At 46.6% G+C, this 14,466-nt stretch overlaps 1 protein-coding gene across 1 annotated transcript in view; it reads left to right on the top strand.

Annotated features, from left to right (window-relative positions):
* The window catches only part of LOC124552279 (synaptic vesicle glycoprotein 2A-like), a 160,095-nt gene that overhangs the window by 33,802 nt on the left and 111,827 nt on the right, over positions 1-14,466 (top strand). Inside the window, exon 4 of the mRNA XM_047126557.1 lies at positions 13,190-13,352. Coding sequence (XP_046982513.1) covers positions 13,190-13,352 — 163 coding nt within the window. The remainder of the gene's footprint in view (positions 1-13,189; positions 13,353-14,466) is intronic.

Genomic DNA, 14,466 nt, shown 5'->3' with positions numbered 1-14,466 from the left:
GTCTTTGCGTAGGGTTAGACCAAGGAGAGAGGAGAACACTGACCAGAGCTGCACTATGTGATCGAAAGTATCCGGGCACCCCCAAAAACATACGTTTTTCATATTAGGTGCGTTGTGCTGCTATCTACTGCCAGGCACTCCGTATCACCGACCTCAGTAGTCATTGGACATCGTGAGAGAGCAGAATGGGGCGCTCTGCGGAACTGACGCACTTCGAACGTGGTCAGGTGGTTGGGTGCCACTTCTGTCATACGTCTGTACGCGAGATTTCAACACTCCTAAACATCCCTAGGTCAACTGTTTCCGATATGGTAGTGAAGTGGAAACATGAAGGGACACGTACATCACAAAATCGTACAAGCCGACCTCGTCTGTTGACTGACAGAGACCGCCGACAGTTGAAGAGGGTCGTAATGTGTAATAGGCAGACATCTAACCAGACCATCACATAGGAATTCCAGACTGCATCAGGATTCACTGCAAGTGCTATGACAGGCGGGAGGTGAGAAAACTTGGATTTCATGGTCAAGCGGCTGTTCAAAAGCCACACATCACGCCAGTAAATGCCAAACGACGCTTCGCCTGGTGTAAGGAGCGTAAACACTGGACGATTGAACAGTGGAAAAACGTTGTGTTGAGGGACGAATTACGGTACACAATGCGGCGATCCGATAGTAGGGTGTGGGTATGGCGAATGCCTGGTGAACGTCATTTGCCAACAGTAAAATTTGGAGGCAGTGGTGTTATGGTGTGGTCGTGTTTTTCATGAAGGGGGCTTGCACTCCTTGTTGTTTACCGTAACACTATCACAGCACAGACCTACATTGATGTTTTAAGCACCTTATTGCTTCCCACTATTGTAGAGCAATTTGGGGATGGCGATTGCCTCTCTCAACACGATCGGACATCTATTCATAGGGCACGGCCTGTGGGGGAGAGGTCACAGGACAATAACATCCCTGTACTGGACTGGACTGCACTGAGTCCTGACCTGAATCCTATGGAACACCTTTGGGATGTTTTAGAACACCGACATTGCGCCAGACCTCACCGACCGATATCGATACCTCAGTGCATCACTCTGTGAAGAATGGGCTGCCATTCCCCAAGAGACCTTCCAGCACCTGACTGAAAGTATGCCTGCGAGAGTGGAAGCTGTCATCAAGGCTAAGGGTGGGCCAACACTATATTGAATTCCTGCACTACCAGGTGTCCGGATACTTTTGGCCACATAGTGTACTTCGGCAACATCGACGTCCCTGAACTAAGAGTACCCAGAGTAGCCAGGTGGTCTCCCACCCTAGTAATGATGGTCATGACATTGTTTATGTTTGAGGATTCGGAGGAGGGGGAAGGGACCGGTGTTTCCAAGATGACAGTTATCTACGAAGGACATTTCATAAAGAACGCATATTAATTTTTTTACTTATGCATTCATTTTTTCCAATCTCTCTTTTTACAGTCTTTCAGTAGTCTCCCTGCTTCTCTATGACAGAATCCCACTGCCATCCTGGACACCACTTCTAATCATCTTTCGAATGGCTTTGGTTACGGTGGTTCAAAATGGTTCAAATGGCTCTGAGCACTATGGGACTTAACATCTGAGGTCATCAGTCCCCTAGAACTTGTTGTTGTTGTTGTGGTCTTCAGTCCTGAGACTGGTTTGATGTAGCACTCCATGCTACTCTATCCTGTGCAAGCTTCTTCATCTCCCAGTACCTACTGCAACCTACATCCTTCTCAATCTGCTTAGTGTATTGATCTCTTGGTCTCCCTCTATGATTTTTACCCTCCACGCTGCCCTCCAATACTAAATTTGTGATCCCTTGATGCCTCAAAACATGTCCTACCAACCGGTCCCTTCTTCTAGTCAAGTTGTGCCACAAACTTCTCTTCTCCCCAATCCTATTCAATACCTCCTCATTAGTTACGTGATCTACCCACCTTATCTTCAGCATTCTTCTGTAACACCACATTTCGAAAGCTTCTATTCTCTTCTTGTCCAAACTGGTTATCGTCCATGTTTCACTTCCATACATGGCTACACTCCATACAAATACTTTCAGAAACGACTTCCTGACACTTAAATCTATACTCGATGTAACAAATTTCTCTTCTTCAGAAACACTTTCCTTGCCATTGCCAGTCTACATTTTATATCCTCTCTACTTCGAGCATCATCAGTTATTTTACTCCCTAAATAGCAAAACTCCTTTACTACTTTAAGTGTCTCATTTCCTAATCTAATCCCCTCAGCATCACCCGAATTAATTTTACTACATTCCATTATCCTCGTTTTACTTTTGTTGATGTTCATCTTATATCCTCCTTTCAAGACACTGTCCATTCCGTTCAACTGCTCTTCCAAGTCCTTTGCTGTCTCTGACAGAATTACAATGTCATCGGCGAACCTCAAAGTTTTAATTTCTTCTCCATGGATTTTAATACCTACTCCGAATGTTTCTTTTGTTTCCTTTACTGCTTGCTCAATATACAGATTGAATAACATCGGGGAGAGGCTACAACCCTGTCTCACTCCTTTCCCAACCACTGCTTCCCTTTCATGCCCCTCGACTCTTATAACTGCCATCTGGTTTCTGTACAAATTGTAAATAGCCTTTCGCTCCCTGTATTTTACCCCTGCCACCTTCAGAATTTGAAAGAGAGTATTCCAGTTAACGTTGTCAAAAGCTTTCTCTAAGTCTACAAATGCTAGAAACGTAGGTTTGCCTTTTCTTAGTCTTTCTTCTAAGATAAGTCGTAAGGTTAGTATTGCCTGACGTGTTCCAACATTTCTACGGAATCTAAACTGATCTTCCCCGAGGTCGACTTCTACCAGTTTTTCCATTCGTCTGTAAAGAATTCGCGTTAAGGACATCACACACATCCATGCCCGAGGCAGGATTCGAAACTGCGACTGTAGCAGTCGTACGGTTCGGGACTTATGCGCCTAGAACCGCTCGGCCACCGCGGCCGGCGTGGTAACGGTGGTAGAAAGCTCTTCCAGAGAAAGATAACAATGTCCACGCAAACGGGTTTTTGGGAACGAGTTGAAGCCTGGTGGACACACTTCCCAGCGTATTCGCGCAGTTTTTGGGCTACAGCTTTGCCGATTTGCGTTGTAGTTGAGAATGAGTGACCCAGCCTCGATCACCTCAGGTCGGTTTTTGTGCACTTTTCTGCACAGGTTTAGCATGAAGCTACGATAATACACACCGCCGTGACAATTGTTTCACATGAGACTCTTTCATGTTTACTCCTTGGTGATGAGAACAAAAAAGTATGTTTTGCTTGAGCGTTGATCCAGCATGTCGAAATTTCTTTGGACATGGGGAATCTGAAGCTCTCCACACACTGGACTGTGAATTCAACTCCAAAGTCATTAATCCAAGTTTCATCAGCAGCGACAACTCGACACAAGAATCCTTGACCTTTACAACCAATTCGTTGTTTGAACAAGATTGCAATACCGAGGCGTTTCTGCTTCTCTTAAGCAGCCAGACAGTGTTGGACCCATCTCGCAGAAATTGTTGTCTTCAGTTATTTCTCAGAATACGGAATACTGATGCTGGGGAAATTGCCGTGGCTTCAGAGAGTTTCTCACAACTCACACTGCGGTCTTCTTCGAGAGCGTCTGCCACAAGGTTCAAACTTTGTTCATCTTTTGTCACTTTTGGCCTTCCGGGACTTGGGTTATCATCTATGCACCACGAAAACGTTTCACCCAGCAAAAAACTGTACTACGGTCCACCGTAAATTCACCACAAACTTCACTTGACACATTATGAATTTGCCGGCCGCTGTGGCCGAGAGGTTCTAGGCGCTTCAGTCTGGAACCGCGCGACTGCTACGGTCGCAGGTTCGAATCCTGCCTCAGGCATGGATGTGTGTGATGTCCTTAGGTTAGTTAGGTTTAAGTAGTTCTAACAAGGGGAGGCCGCCAATTGGGAAATTCAGATTCGATTCATACTGCGCATAATAAAAGCTCATGGCCAGAGGTGTAATGTGGCAAAACACCAAGATGCACTTCTCAGCCGTTGTCGAGAAAATCGACAGTTAAAAGAAACCGTTGCGGTGAAATACTCTCGACGATTAGTAATTTTCTACAGCGTCGTGGCGCAGCGGTAAGCGCTCTGGTTCCTAATCCGAAGTTCGCCGGATCAAATCTCGCGCCCTGCAATTTTTTTTTTTATAATCAGTTTTTTGTAATTCAAATATATATATATATATATATATATATATATATATATATATATATATAAAAATTGCTTATGCATGTTGGTGAAGTCGGGTCGCTCTCCAATTGTACCGCCTCCATTTTCCCGTTTTTTTTTAACAGGGTGTACCAAAGCTCTCCCGTCGGCACTGACTTTCGACAATGTTATAAGTTGCGCTAGGGACCGCATCTACCTTCTTTCCAAGTTAGCGGGCAACTACGCTGTTATGCGGCGGCTCGTTTCGGCCCATTCAACATCTGTCATTCAAGTGTAACGAGCGAGTAACGGAGTTCATATTTCATACCTGCCACAGCAAATTTGTGTTCGTGCGGTCTCTATTCTAATTCGAACGTTTGACTTACGCTATACGTATTATATATTTGAATTATAAAAAACAAATACAAAAAAAAGGTTGCATAGCGCGAGATTCGATCCGGCGACTTTCAGATTAACGCTGTAGATAGTTACTAATCGTCGAGAGTATTTCACCGCAACGGTTTCTTTTAACTGTCGATTTTCTCGACAACGGCTGAGAAGTGCATCTTGGTGTTTTGCCACATTACACCTCTGGCCATGAGCTTTTATTATGCGCAGTATGAATCGAATCTGAACTTCGCAATTGGCGGCCTCCCCTTGTAAGTTCTAGGGGACTGATGACCTGAGAAGTTAAGTCCTATAGTGCTCATAGCCATTTGAACCATTTGAACACATTCACACAAATGCAACTCACAGACACATGACTGCAGTCTCAGGCAGCTGAGTCCACACTGTGAGCAGCAGCACTAGTGCATTATGGGACCGGCGACTGGGTGGGGGTAAGGAAAAGGAGGAGTCTGGAGCAGGGAGGGCGAGGGATAGTAGGGTAGGTGTGGAACAAAGTGACCACGGTGACATACTGTTGAGGAGCATGGAGGGACCAGGATAGGGCAGGTAAGTGCAGTCGGGAGGTTAGACAGAGGGAGTGGAGAGGTGGGGACAGGGGGGTTAGAGGAAAAGGTGAGAAGTAAAAAGACTGCATGTGATGGAGGAATGAGGGCACTGTAGTGCTGGAATGGGAACAGAGAAGGGGATGGATGGGAGAGGACAATGACCAGCGTATTATAAGATCTTTATCTGTGATCTGAGTCTCACTCTCCTGCTTTCTAGGAAAGTCGACAGATACAAACAATGAACCCCATGAACCCCATGAACCATGGACCTTGCCGTTGGTGGGGAGGCTTGCGTGCCTCAGCGATACAGATGGCCGTACCGTAGGTGCAACCACAAGGGAGGGGTATCTGTTGAGAGGCCAGACAAACATGTGGTTCCTGAAGAGGGGCAGCAGCCTTTTCAGTAGTTGCAGGGGCAACAGTCTGGATGATTGACTGATCTGGCCTTGTAACATTAACCAAAACGGCCTTGCTGTGCTGGTACTGCGAACGGCTGAAAGCAAGGGGAAACTACAGCCGTAATTTTTCCCGAGGACATGCAGCTTTACTGTATGATTAAATGATGAGTAAAGGAGTTTTGCTATTTAGGGAGTAAAATAACTGATGATGGTCGAAGTAGAGAGGATATAAAATGTAGACTGGCAATGGCAAGGAAATCGTTTCTGAAGAAGAGAAATTTGTTGACATCGAGTATAGATTTAAGTGTCAGGAAGTCGTTTCTGAAAGTATTTGTATGGAGTGTAGCCATGTATGGAAGTGAAACATGGACGATAACCAGTTTGGACAAGAAGAGAATAGAAGCTTTCGAAATGTGGTGCTACAGAAGAATGCTGAAGATAAGGTGGGTAGATCACGTAACTAATGAGGAGGTATTGAATAGGATTGGGGAGAAGAGAAGTTTGTGGCACAACTTGACTAGAAGAAGGGATCGGTTGGTAGGACATGTTTTGAGGCATCAAGGGATCACAAATTTAGCATTGGAGGGCAGCGTGGAGGGTAAAAATCGTAGAGGGAGACCACGAGATCAATACACTAAGCAGATTCAGAAGGATGTAGGTTGCAGTAGGTACTGGGAGATGAAGAAGCTTGCGCAGGATAGAGTAGCATGGAGAGCTGCATCAAACCAGTCTCAGGACTGAAGACCACAACAACAACAACAAACAAAATTCTATACAGCAGTCCTCTGACCTATTAGCTTTGGTTTGTAAAAACAGGCTGTATTCTGCACAGAGAAAATTTTCATAATGGCGCAGTATACTGACATTTTAAGATGGAACCATTGGACTCTCATGCTCTGCTGCCAACCATACTCAAGAAAAAAGTTTGCAACCTCTGATGGTTGGGTGCCAGCATTAACAAGGCAGATGGCGGCCTACCTGCATTGGATACTCCCCTCTGACCCTTGGCAGAATTTCTCTTAAGCTGTCCAGTCACAGTGCGACTGCTCAGCCAACCCCCTGCCAAACTGGTCTTGTCCAACACAGCCTGTGTGGTGTACAATTTTATAGCAGTTGGCTTTGGGCTCTGGGTGTGTCAGCTCCACCAGTGCACAGCTACCTGCTAGCCCCAACCTCTACAATCCGCCCCACACTCAACCCTCTTCCCTTCTCATTTGGCACAGTGAAAGCTGCACTCTGGTGGGGTCCATCATGCAGTCACAGTTTGCCCACACACAGTCAGACAGGGCAGTGACCCACTAAGTGGGGGAGGTTGACTGACTTGTCAGACCACCCCAGGAATTAGCCTGGAGTCACTGGAACTCGCCTTCACTATTTCCGCTCACCACACATGCAGCTATAGAAAATTCAGGCTGCAATAGCTACCCTGTGTGGAGTGAACTTTGAAATGGGAACTGTTTTAATCACTGCAGTCCCTGAGGCTACTCATAATCAGAGCTCATATATTTCACCAGAACAGTAAGTCTCAGGTGCGAAATCTGAATTAAAGAACGGGCCAATCCAGAACGGACTGGCACGTTTCAACTTAGCAGTACCAAAACTTCTATTCAGTTGCTGTTAGCCAGAAACTGCCCACAGACACAAGCTCCAGTCTTCCCATTACTCACAGCGAGCCTCCAGACGATTCACGAGGCCAGACACCCTCGGAGTATTCGATGGCACTGTCCTTACGCTGTTGCCCAGCTGTTGCCTAGTGTTCTTCTATGGACAGGCTCCAATCCGTCTCCTACCTGACACAGGACTACGTAATACTGTCGCCCTCGCCCACTCGTTAACTCTGGTGGCACCATCGATCTCCGATGCTCCCTGTACTCTCTGTTGTGATACACACTACCAGTCTTGGATCCAACTGCCGAGCAGGATGGCGCTGGAATTGTGTCACGCCATCACTGAATCAATTCTTCAAAAGGAAAGAAAAACCTATAATTATAGAGAAAACTGTCTAATGCATTCTGCTTCGAAGCAGGAAGGACCGTCCAATGTGTTCTGCTCTGAAGTGTTCCAAGTTAAAATCCGCAACGATGAAACACTCAGGGCTAAACTCGACCAAAAACTTGTTAGATATGGTGATTAGTAACCACCCACAAGGAGGCCTGTAAGAAACTAAAACGACTAACCAGCTGAACAAGGAGTGTGATTATCATCTACACTCCTGGAAATGGAAAAAAGAACATATTGACACCGGTGTGTCAGACCCACCATACTTGCTCCGGACACTGCGAGAGGGCTGTATAAGCAATGATCACACGCACGGCACAGCGGACACACCAGCAACCGCGGTGTTGGCCGTCGAATAGCGCTAGCTGCGCAGCATTTGTGCACCGCCGCCGTCAGTGTCAGCCAGTTTGCCCTGGCATACGGAGCTCCATCGCAGTCTTTAACACTGGTAGCATGCCGCGACAGCGTGGACGTGAACCGTATGTGCAGTTGACGGACTTTGAGCGAGGGCGTATAGTGGGCATGCGGGAGGCCGGGTGGACGTACCGCCGAATTGCTCAACACGTGGAGCGTGAGGTCTCCACAGTACATCGATGTTGTCGCCAGTGGTCGGCGGAAGGTGCACGTGCCCGTCGACCTGGGACCGGACCGCAGCGACGCACGGATGCACGCCAAGACCGTAGGATCCTACGCAGTGCCGTAGGGGACCGCACCGCCACTTCCCAGCAAATTAGGGACACTGTTGCTCCTGGGGTATCGGCGAGGACCATTCGCAACCGTCTCCATGAAGCTGGGCTACGGTCCCGCACACCGTTAGGCCGTCTTCCGCTCACGCCCCAACATCGTGCAGCCCGCCTCCAGTGGTGTCGCGACAGGCGTGAATGGAGGGACGAATGGAGACGTGTCGTCTTCAGCGATGAGAGTCGCTTCTGCCTTGGTGCCAATGATGGTCGTATGCGTGTTTGGCGCCGTGCAGGTGAGCGCCACAATCAGGACTGCATACGACCGAGGCACACAGGGCCAACACCCGGCATCATGGTGTGGGGAGCGATCTCCTACACTGGCCGTACACCACTGGTGATCGTCGAGGGGACACTGAATAGTGCACGGTACATCCAAACCGTCATCGAACCCATCGTTCTACCATTCCTAGACCGGCAAGGGAACTTGCTGTTCCAACAGGACAATGCACGTCCGCATGTATCCCGTGCCACCCAACGTGCTCTAGAAGGTGTAAGTCAACTACCCTGGCCAGCAAGATCTCCGGATCTGTCCCCCATTGAGCATGTTTGGGACTGGATGAAGCGTCGTCTCACGCGGTCTGCACGTCCAGCACGAACGCTGGTCCAACTGAGGCGCCAGGTGGAAATGGCATGGCAAGCCGTTCCACAGGACTACATCCAGCATCTCTACGATCGTCTCCATGGGAGAATAGCAGCCTGCATTGCTGCGAAAGGTGGATATACACTGTACTAATGCCGACATTGTGCATGCTCTGTTGCCTGTGTCTATGTGCCTGTGGTTCTGTCAGTGTGATCATGTGATGTATCTGACCCCAGGAATGTGTCAATAAAGTTTCCCCTTCCTGGGACAATGAATTCACGGTGTTCTTATTTCAATTTCCAGGAGTGTATATTTGCAAGATCTTCATCTGACGCACTGTCGCCTGATAAACAAAGTAAGAGCCTACGGAATATCAGACCAGCTGTGTGCCTCGATTGAAGAGCTTTTAGCAAACTGCATGTTGTTATCAATGGAGAGACGTCTACAGACGTTAAAGTAACCTCTGGCGTGCCACAGGGGAGTGTTATGGGACCATTGCTTTTCACAATATATATAAATGACCTATTAGATAGTGTCGGAAGTTCTGTGCGGCTTTTCGCGGATGATGCTGTAGTATACAGAGAAGTTGTGGCATTAGAAAATTGCACCGAAACGCAGGAAGATCTGCAGCGGATAGGGACTTGGTGCAGGAAGTGGGAACTGACCCTCAACATAGACAAATGCAATTTATTGCGAATACGTAGAAAGAAGGATCATTTATTGTATGATTATATGATAGCGGAACAAACACTGGTAGCAGTTACTTCTGTAAAATATCTGGGAGTATGCGTGCGGAACGATTTGAAGTGGAATGATCATATGAAATTAATTGTTGGTAAGGGGGGTGCCAGGTTGAGATTCATTGGGAGAGTCCTTAGAAAATGTAGTCCATCAACAAATGAGGTGGCTTACAAAACGCTCGTTCGACCTATACTTGAGTTTTGCTCATCAGTGTGGGATCCGTACCAGATCGGGTTGACGGAGGAGATAGAGAAGATCCAAAGAAGAGCGGCGCGTTTCGTCACACGGCTATTTTGTAAGCGTGATAGCATTACGGAGATGTTTAGCAAACTCAAGTGACAGACTCTGCAAGAGAGGCGCTCTGCATCGCGGTGTAGCTTGCTCGCCAGGTTTCGAGAGGCTGTATTTCTGGATGAGGTGTCGAATATATTGCTTCCCCCTACTTATACCTCCCGAGGAGATCACGAATGTAAAATTAGAGAGATTCGAGCGCGCACGGCCATGAACCATACACGACTGGAACAGGAAAGGGAGGTAATGACAGTGGCACGTAGAGTGCCCTCCGCCACACACCGTTGGGTAGCTTGCGGAGTATAAATGTAGATTTAGGTGTAGATCATAAATGGTACATGAATGTTCAGTCCTCACAGGTTCTTCAACAACCTCCAATCCATGTACGATGCATACACACCCTACCTCATTTTTCATATTCAGCGAGCTTCGCGGACCCTATCCTGTAACAGCTCCTAAAAATCGCACACCGCTTCAAACTACTTTTGATCGTCGTGTATTTCACTCAGATTCGTGTTCCAACCCTGAACTATATCTCCCATCCTTGACAATCCTTGTCTGCTGCCACACCTCTATCGGTACATCCCGCTACTCCATCTCCAGACATGTCAGTCCTTCGCCTATTTCATAAGCCGCCCTAACACTCACACGGCACAAGCATCCAGCATCTCTACGATCGTCTCCATGGGAGAATAGCAGCCTGCATTGCTGCGAAAGGTGGATATACACTGTACTAGTGCCGACATTGTGCATGCTCTGTTGCCTGTGTCTATGTGCCTGTGGTTCTGTCAGTGTGATCATGTGATGTATCTGACCCCAGGAATGTGTCAATAAAGTGTCCCCTTCCTGGGACAATGAATTCACGGTGTTCTTATTTCAATTTCCAGGAGTGTAGATTTACAAATGAAAGGGAGCGAGTAGAGGGCAATGACACAGGCAAACAGTCCAAATAAACATGGGTCCAGAAACCAATGATTTCGCCAAGTGTGTGCAAGTGCAGTCATGCCAATGTCACCACAGAGTCAATGCCTAAGCGAATGTTTCTACAGCAACTTCACTGCTGACACATCGCTGTCGATTGGTTCAGATATTACTTTCACTGGGGTGAAGCAAAGGCTATTCTTGAAGTAACCAATCACAGCCAGTCTCTGACCATGTTGGTGATATGCAAGCAGTGAGGCTGCAGCATGAGCAAGGGCTTATGTTCCATGTACCAGTTCCAACAGTGAACGGTATACACAGTGTGGACAGGTAGCATTTAAAGCCACTGCCATGTCTTTGCACATGCTTTCAAATGAAGAAATGGCTGATTTCCACATCAGGTACCAGCTTGCTAATGGCAGTGCATGGGAGACAGCACAGTTACATTATGAAGCGTACCCCATAGAAGAAATCAGAGTGCTCACTAGGCACCACCAGCACCTGCACGAGACTGGTTCATTTAAATCCAATGCGCAACATCCAGGTAGTCCAACAATAGTGTCATCACCATGAGTGGACAAACAAACATCACAATAAATAGACACAATGTTGGATGCACTTACTAGAAGGATTGCTGCTGCGGTACACATTTCGCCCTGCAGCATATGAAGGATTTTACCTGAGGGGCAGTTGTACCACATGTGCTAGCCCTGCTCACATCTGACTTTCCAGCCAGGGTGCCCTTCTGTATATGGATCCTTACACAATGTGGAATACATCAACAGTTTATTGTGCATGTTTTATTTAGACATACAGCATTTGGTACCCAGCACACTGTTGTGTGCATCCACAACATAAACATTTGTGTTCATGAGAATCCACACACTGCCATTGAGACGGTACATCAGCAGATATTTTCCGTTAATGTTTGGGCAGATGTCGTTGGTAACCAGTTGGCAGGGCCTCATTTTCTAACTTGTCGACTTACTCGCTGTGTGAGACCATTTTCTGCAACACAAGCTGATTGATCAGTGTTTCGATGATGTTTGTTATGGTGAAATGTTGCATGTGTGGTACATGTATGATTGTACTCAGCACACGTACATATGGCAGTTAGTGAATAAAAGGCACAAATCGTTGGCAACAAATATATTAGTTGTGGCTCATCAATACTCCACTCCCTCCATCTTGAACCGATAGATTTTTGGGGTATGGGAAATTTAATGAATGTGGAATAATCCAGCCCTGTTGATAGTGTCGATGAAGTCCAGGACTGCATTGTGGATGGTTGGTCATGCGTTTGGAACATGGCTAGGATTTCTCATCGTGCATGTGTATCAATGAGGAAATGTCGTGAAGCCAGCCTTCACATGAACTGGTCATGTGGGACACATTTACAATGTGTTTGTTCTCAAGTGGACATCTGTAATTTGGATCGTCTGGGAATGTGTTATAAGGTATCAATGCACTCAGTGGTAATATGTCATATCATGTAAACTACTGATTTCCACACCTTTGTTTATAGGGATTATTTCCTCGTTTCCTTGTCCTCTACTTATCCCTTTTGTTTGTTCTTTTGATAGTGAAACAACCTGTGGAGGCTGTCAGTCTAATAATGAATGTGCCAGAAATCAGCTGCAGGGTTGCAGTCATTGTAGGTTCACCTGGTAACCTTGTCTTGGTCTTGGCACTCACCATTCTGATCACACACTCTGTAGCATTCTACTGTTGGCAGGCATGGTCGTGAGCTCCCATATGGTGTATCCACATGTGTGTACATATTGTTCAAGCCATCATATGGTGCAGGTGGAGGACACATTGTACCACTGTTAACCATTTCCTTCCACTGGAAAACAGAGCAAGTGGAAAACGATTGTCCGTATGCCTTCATACAAGCCTAAATTTGTCTTATATTCATGGTCCTGGAAAGAAATGTACATTGGCGACAGCAGCCTCAAATGATGGTACTCTAAAGCAGCCCACATCTGAATTATTTCTATGTTTTCCTTTTTATCCGATCTGCTGTGGATCCCAAATATTTGAGCAGTACTCAAGAATTGGTTGCACTAGTGCTATGTGCACATTCTCCACACTTTGCAAAAATTCTCCACATAAATCAAAGTCGCCTTCTCTTAGTACATCCTAGCATGCTCGTTATATTTCATGTCACTCTGCAATGTTACGCCTAGGTATTTAATCTATGAGACAATGTCAAGCAACACACTACTGATGCTGTACTCAAACATTAAGGAATTGTTTTTCCCACAAACCCACATTAAATTACAATTTCTGCTTTCAGAGCAAGCTGTCTCCGCTGTTGGCAGGCATGATGCTGAGGTCCCACCCAGTGGTTTTGTATTGTTGTTGGCAGGCATGATCCTGAGCTCGCACCTGTGGGGCTTCGTGGCGGACACACGGGGTCGCCGGCTGGTGCTGTCTCTGACGCTGGCTGGCAACTGCCTCTGCTCCGTCGCGGCCGCCTTCATGCCCAGCCTGCCCCTCCTCATCTTCGTGAGGCTCCTCAATGGCGTCTTGTGAGTCTACCTTCTAACACCACCAAATTTTACTGCGCTGATGCAAAGCTCTTACATTACTACATGTTCGACTACATTTGGAATGCGTACAGACATATGTGTACATATACACACTGTACCCTGTCATCGCCTCTGCACATAGATACCGTACACTCATCGTAGATTTCCAAAGGTATGTGGTGCCTGTCGTCTACCCACGGTATATGCTATTCCAATGAATTGCAGGGCGAAGATTTGTGTGCACATAGAGCTGATGCGCAATAGTGTTCCACATGTGTTCCATTGGGTTCATATCAGGCGAATTTGGTGGTCAAGGCATCACTGTGAGCACAGTATCATGCTGCTCAAACCGCTGTAGCATGATTGTGCTTGTGTAACACAGAAGTACGTCTTTCTCTAAGACTCCACGACATCACAGAAAATATCAAGCATCAAAGGTGTAGATCGTCCGTAGATACAGATGATCATGTAGTATACAGCTGTAATGGTGCCCTTCGTTACCTTTTTTTTTTTTTGTCATCAGTCTATTGACTGGTTTGATGCGGTCCGCCACGAATTCCTTTCCTGTGCTAACCTCTTCATCTCAGAGTAGCACTTGCAACCTACGTCCTCAATTATTTGCTTGACGTATTCCAATCTCTGTCTTCCTCTACAGTTTTTGCCCTCTACAGCTCCCTCTAGTACCATGGAAGGCATTCCCTCATGTCTTAGCAGATGTCCTATCATCTTGTCCCTTCTCCTTATCAGTGTTTTCCACATATTCCTTTCCTCTCCGATTCTGCGTAGAACCTCCTCATTCCTTACATTATCAGTCCACCTAATTTTCAACATTCGTCTATAGCACCACATTTCAAATGCTTCGATTCTCTTCTGTTCCGGTTTTCCCACAGTCCATGTTTCACTACCATACAATGCTGTACTCCAGACGTACATCCTCAGAAATTTCTTCCTCAAATTAAGGCCGGTATTTGATATTAGTAGACTTCTCTTGGCCAGAAATGCCTTTTTTGCCATAGCGAGTCTGCTTTTGATGTCCTCCTTGCTCCGTCCGTCATTGGTTATTTTACTGCCTAGGTAGCAGAATTCCTTAACTTCATTGACTTCGTGACCATCA

This window comes from Schistocerca americana, chromosome 10 (assembly GCF_021461395.2).
Source record: "Schistocerca americana isolate TAMUIC-IGC-003095 chromosome 10, iqSchAmer2.1, whole genome shotgun sequence".
NCBI classification, from domain to species: domain Eukaryota; kingdom Metazoa; phylum Arthropoda; class Insecta; order Orthoptera; family Acrididae; genus Schistocerca; species Schistocerca americana.
Note: the sequence above shows the minus strand (reverse complement) of the source record. Positions and strands in the feature narration are given on the sequence as shown.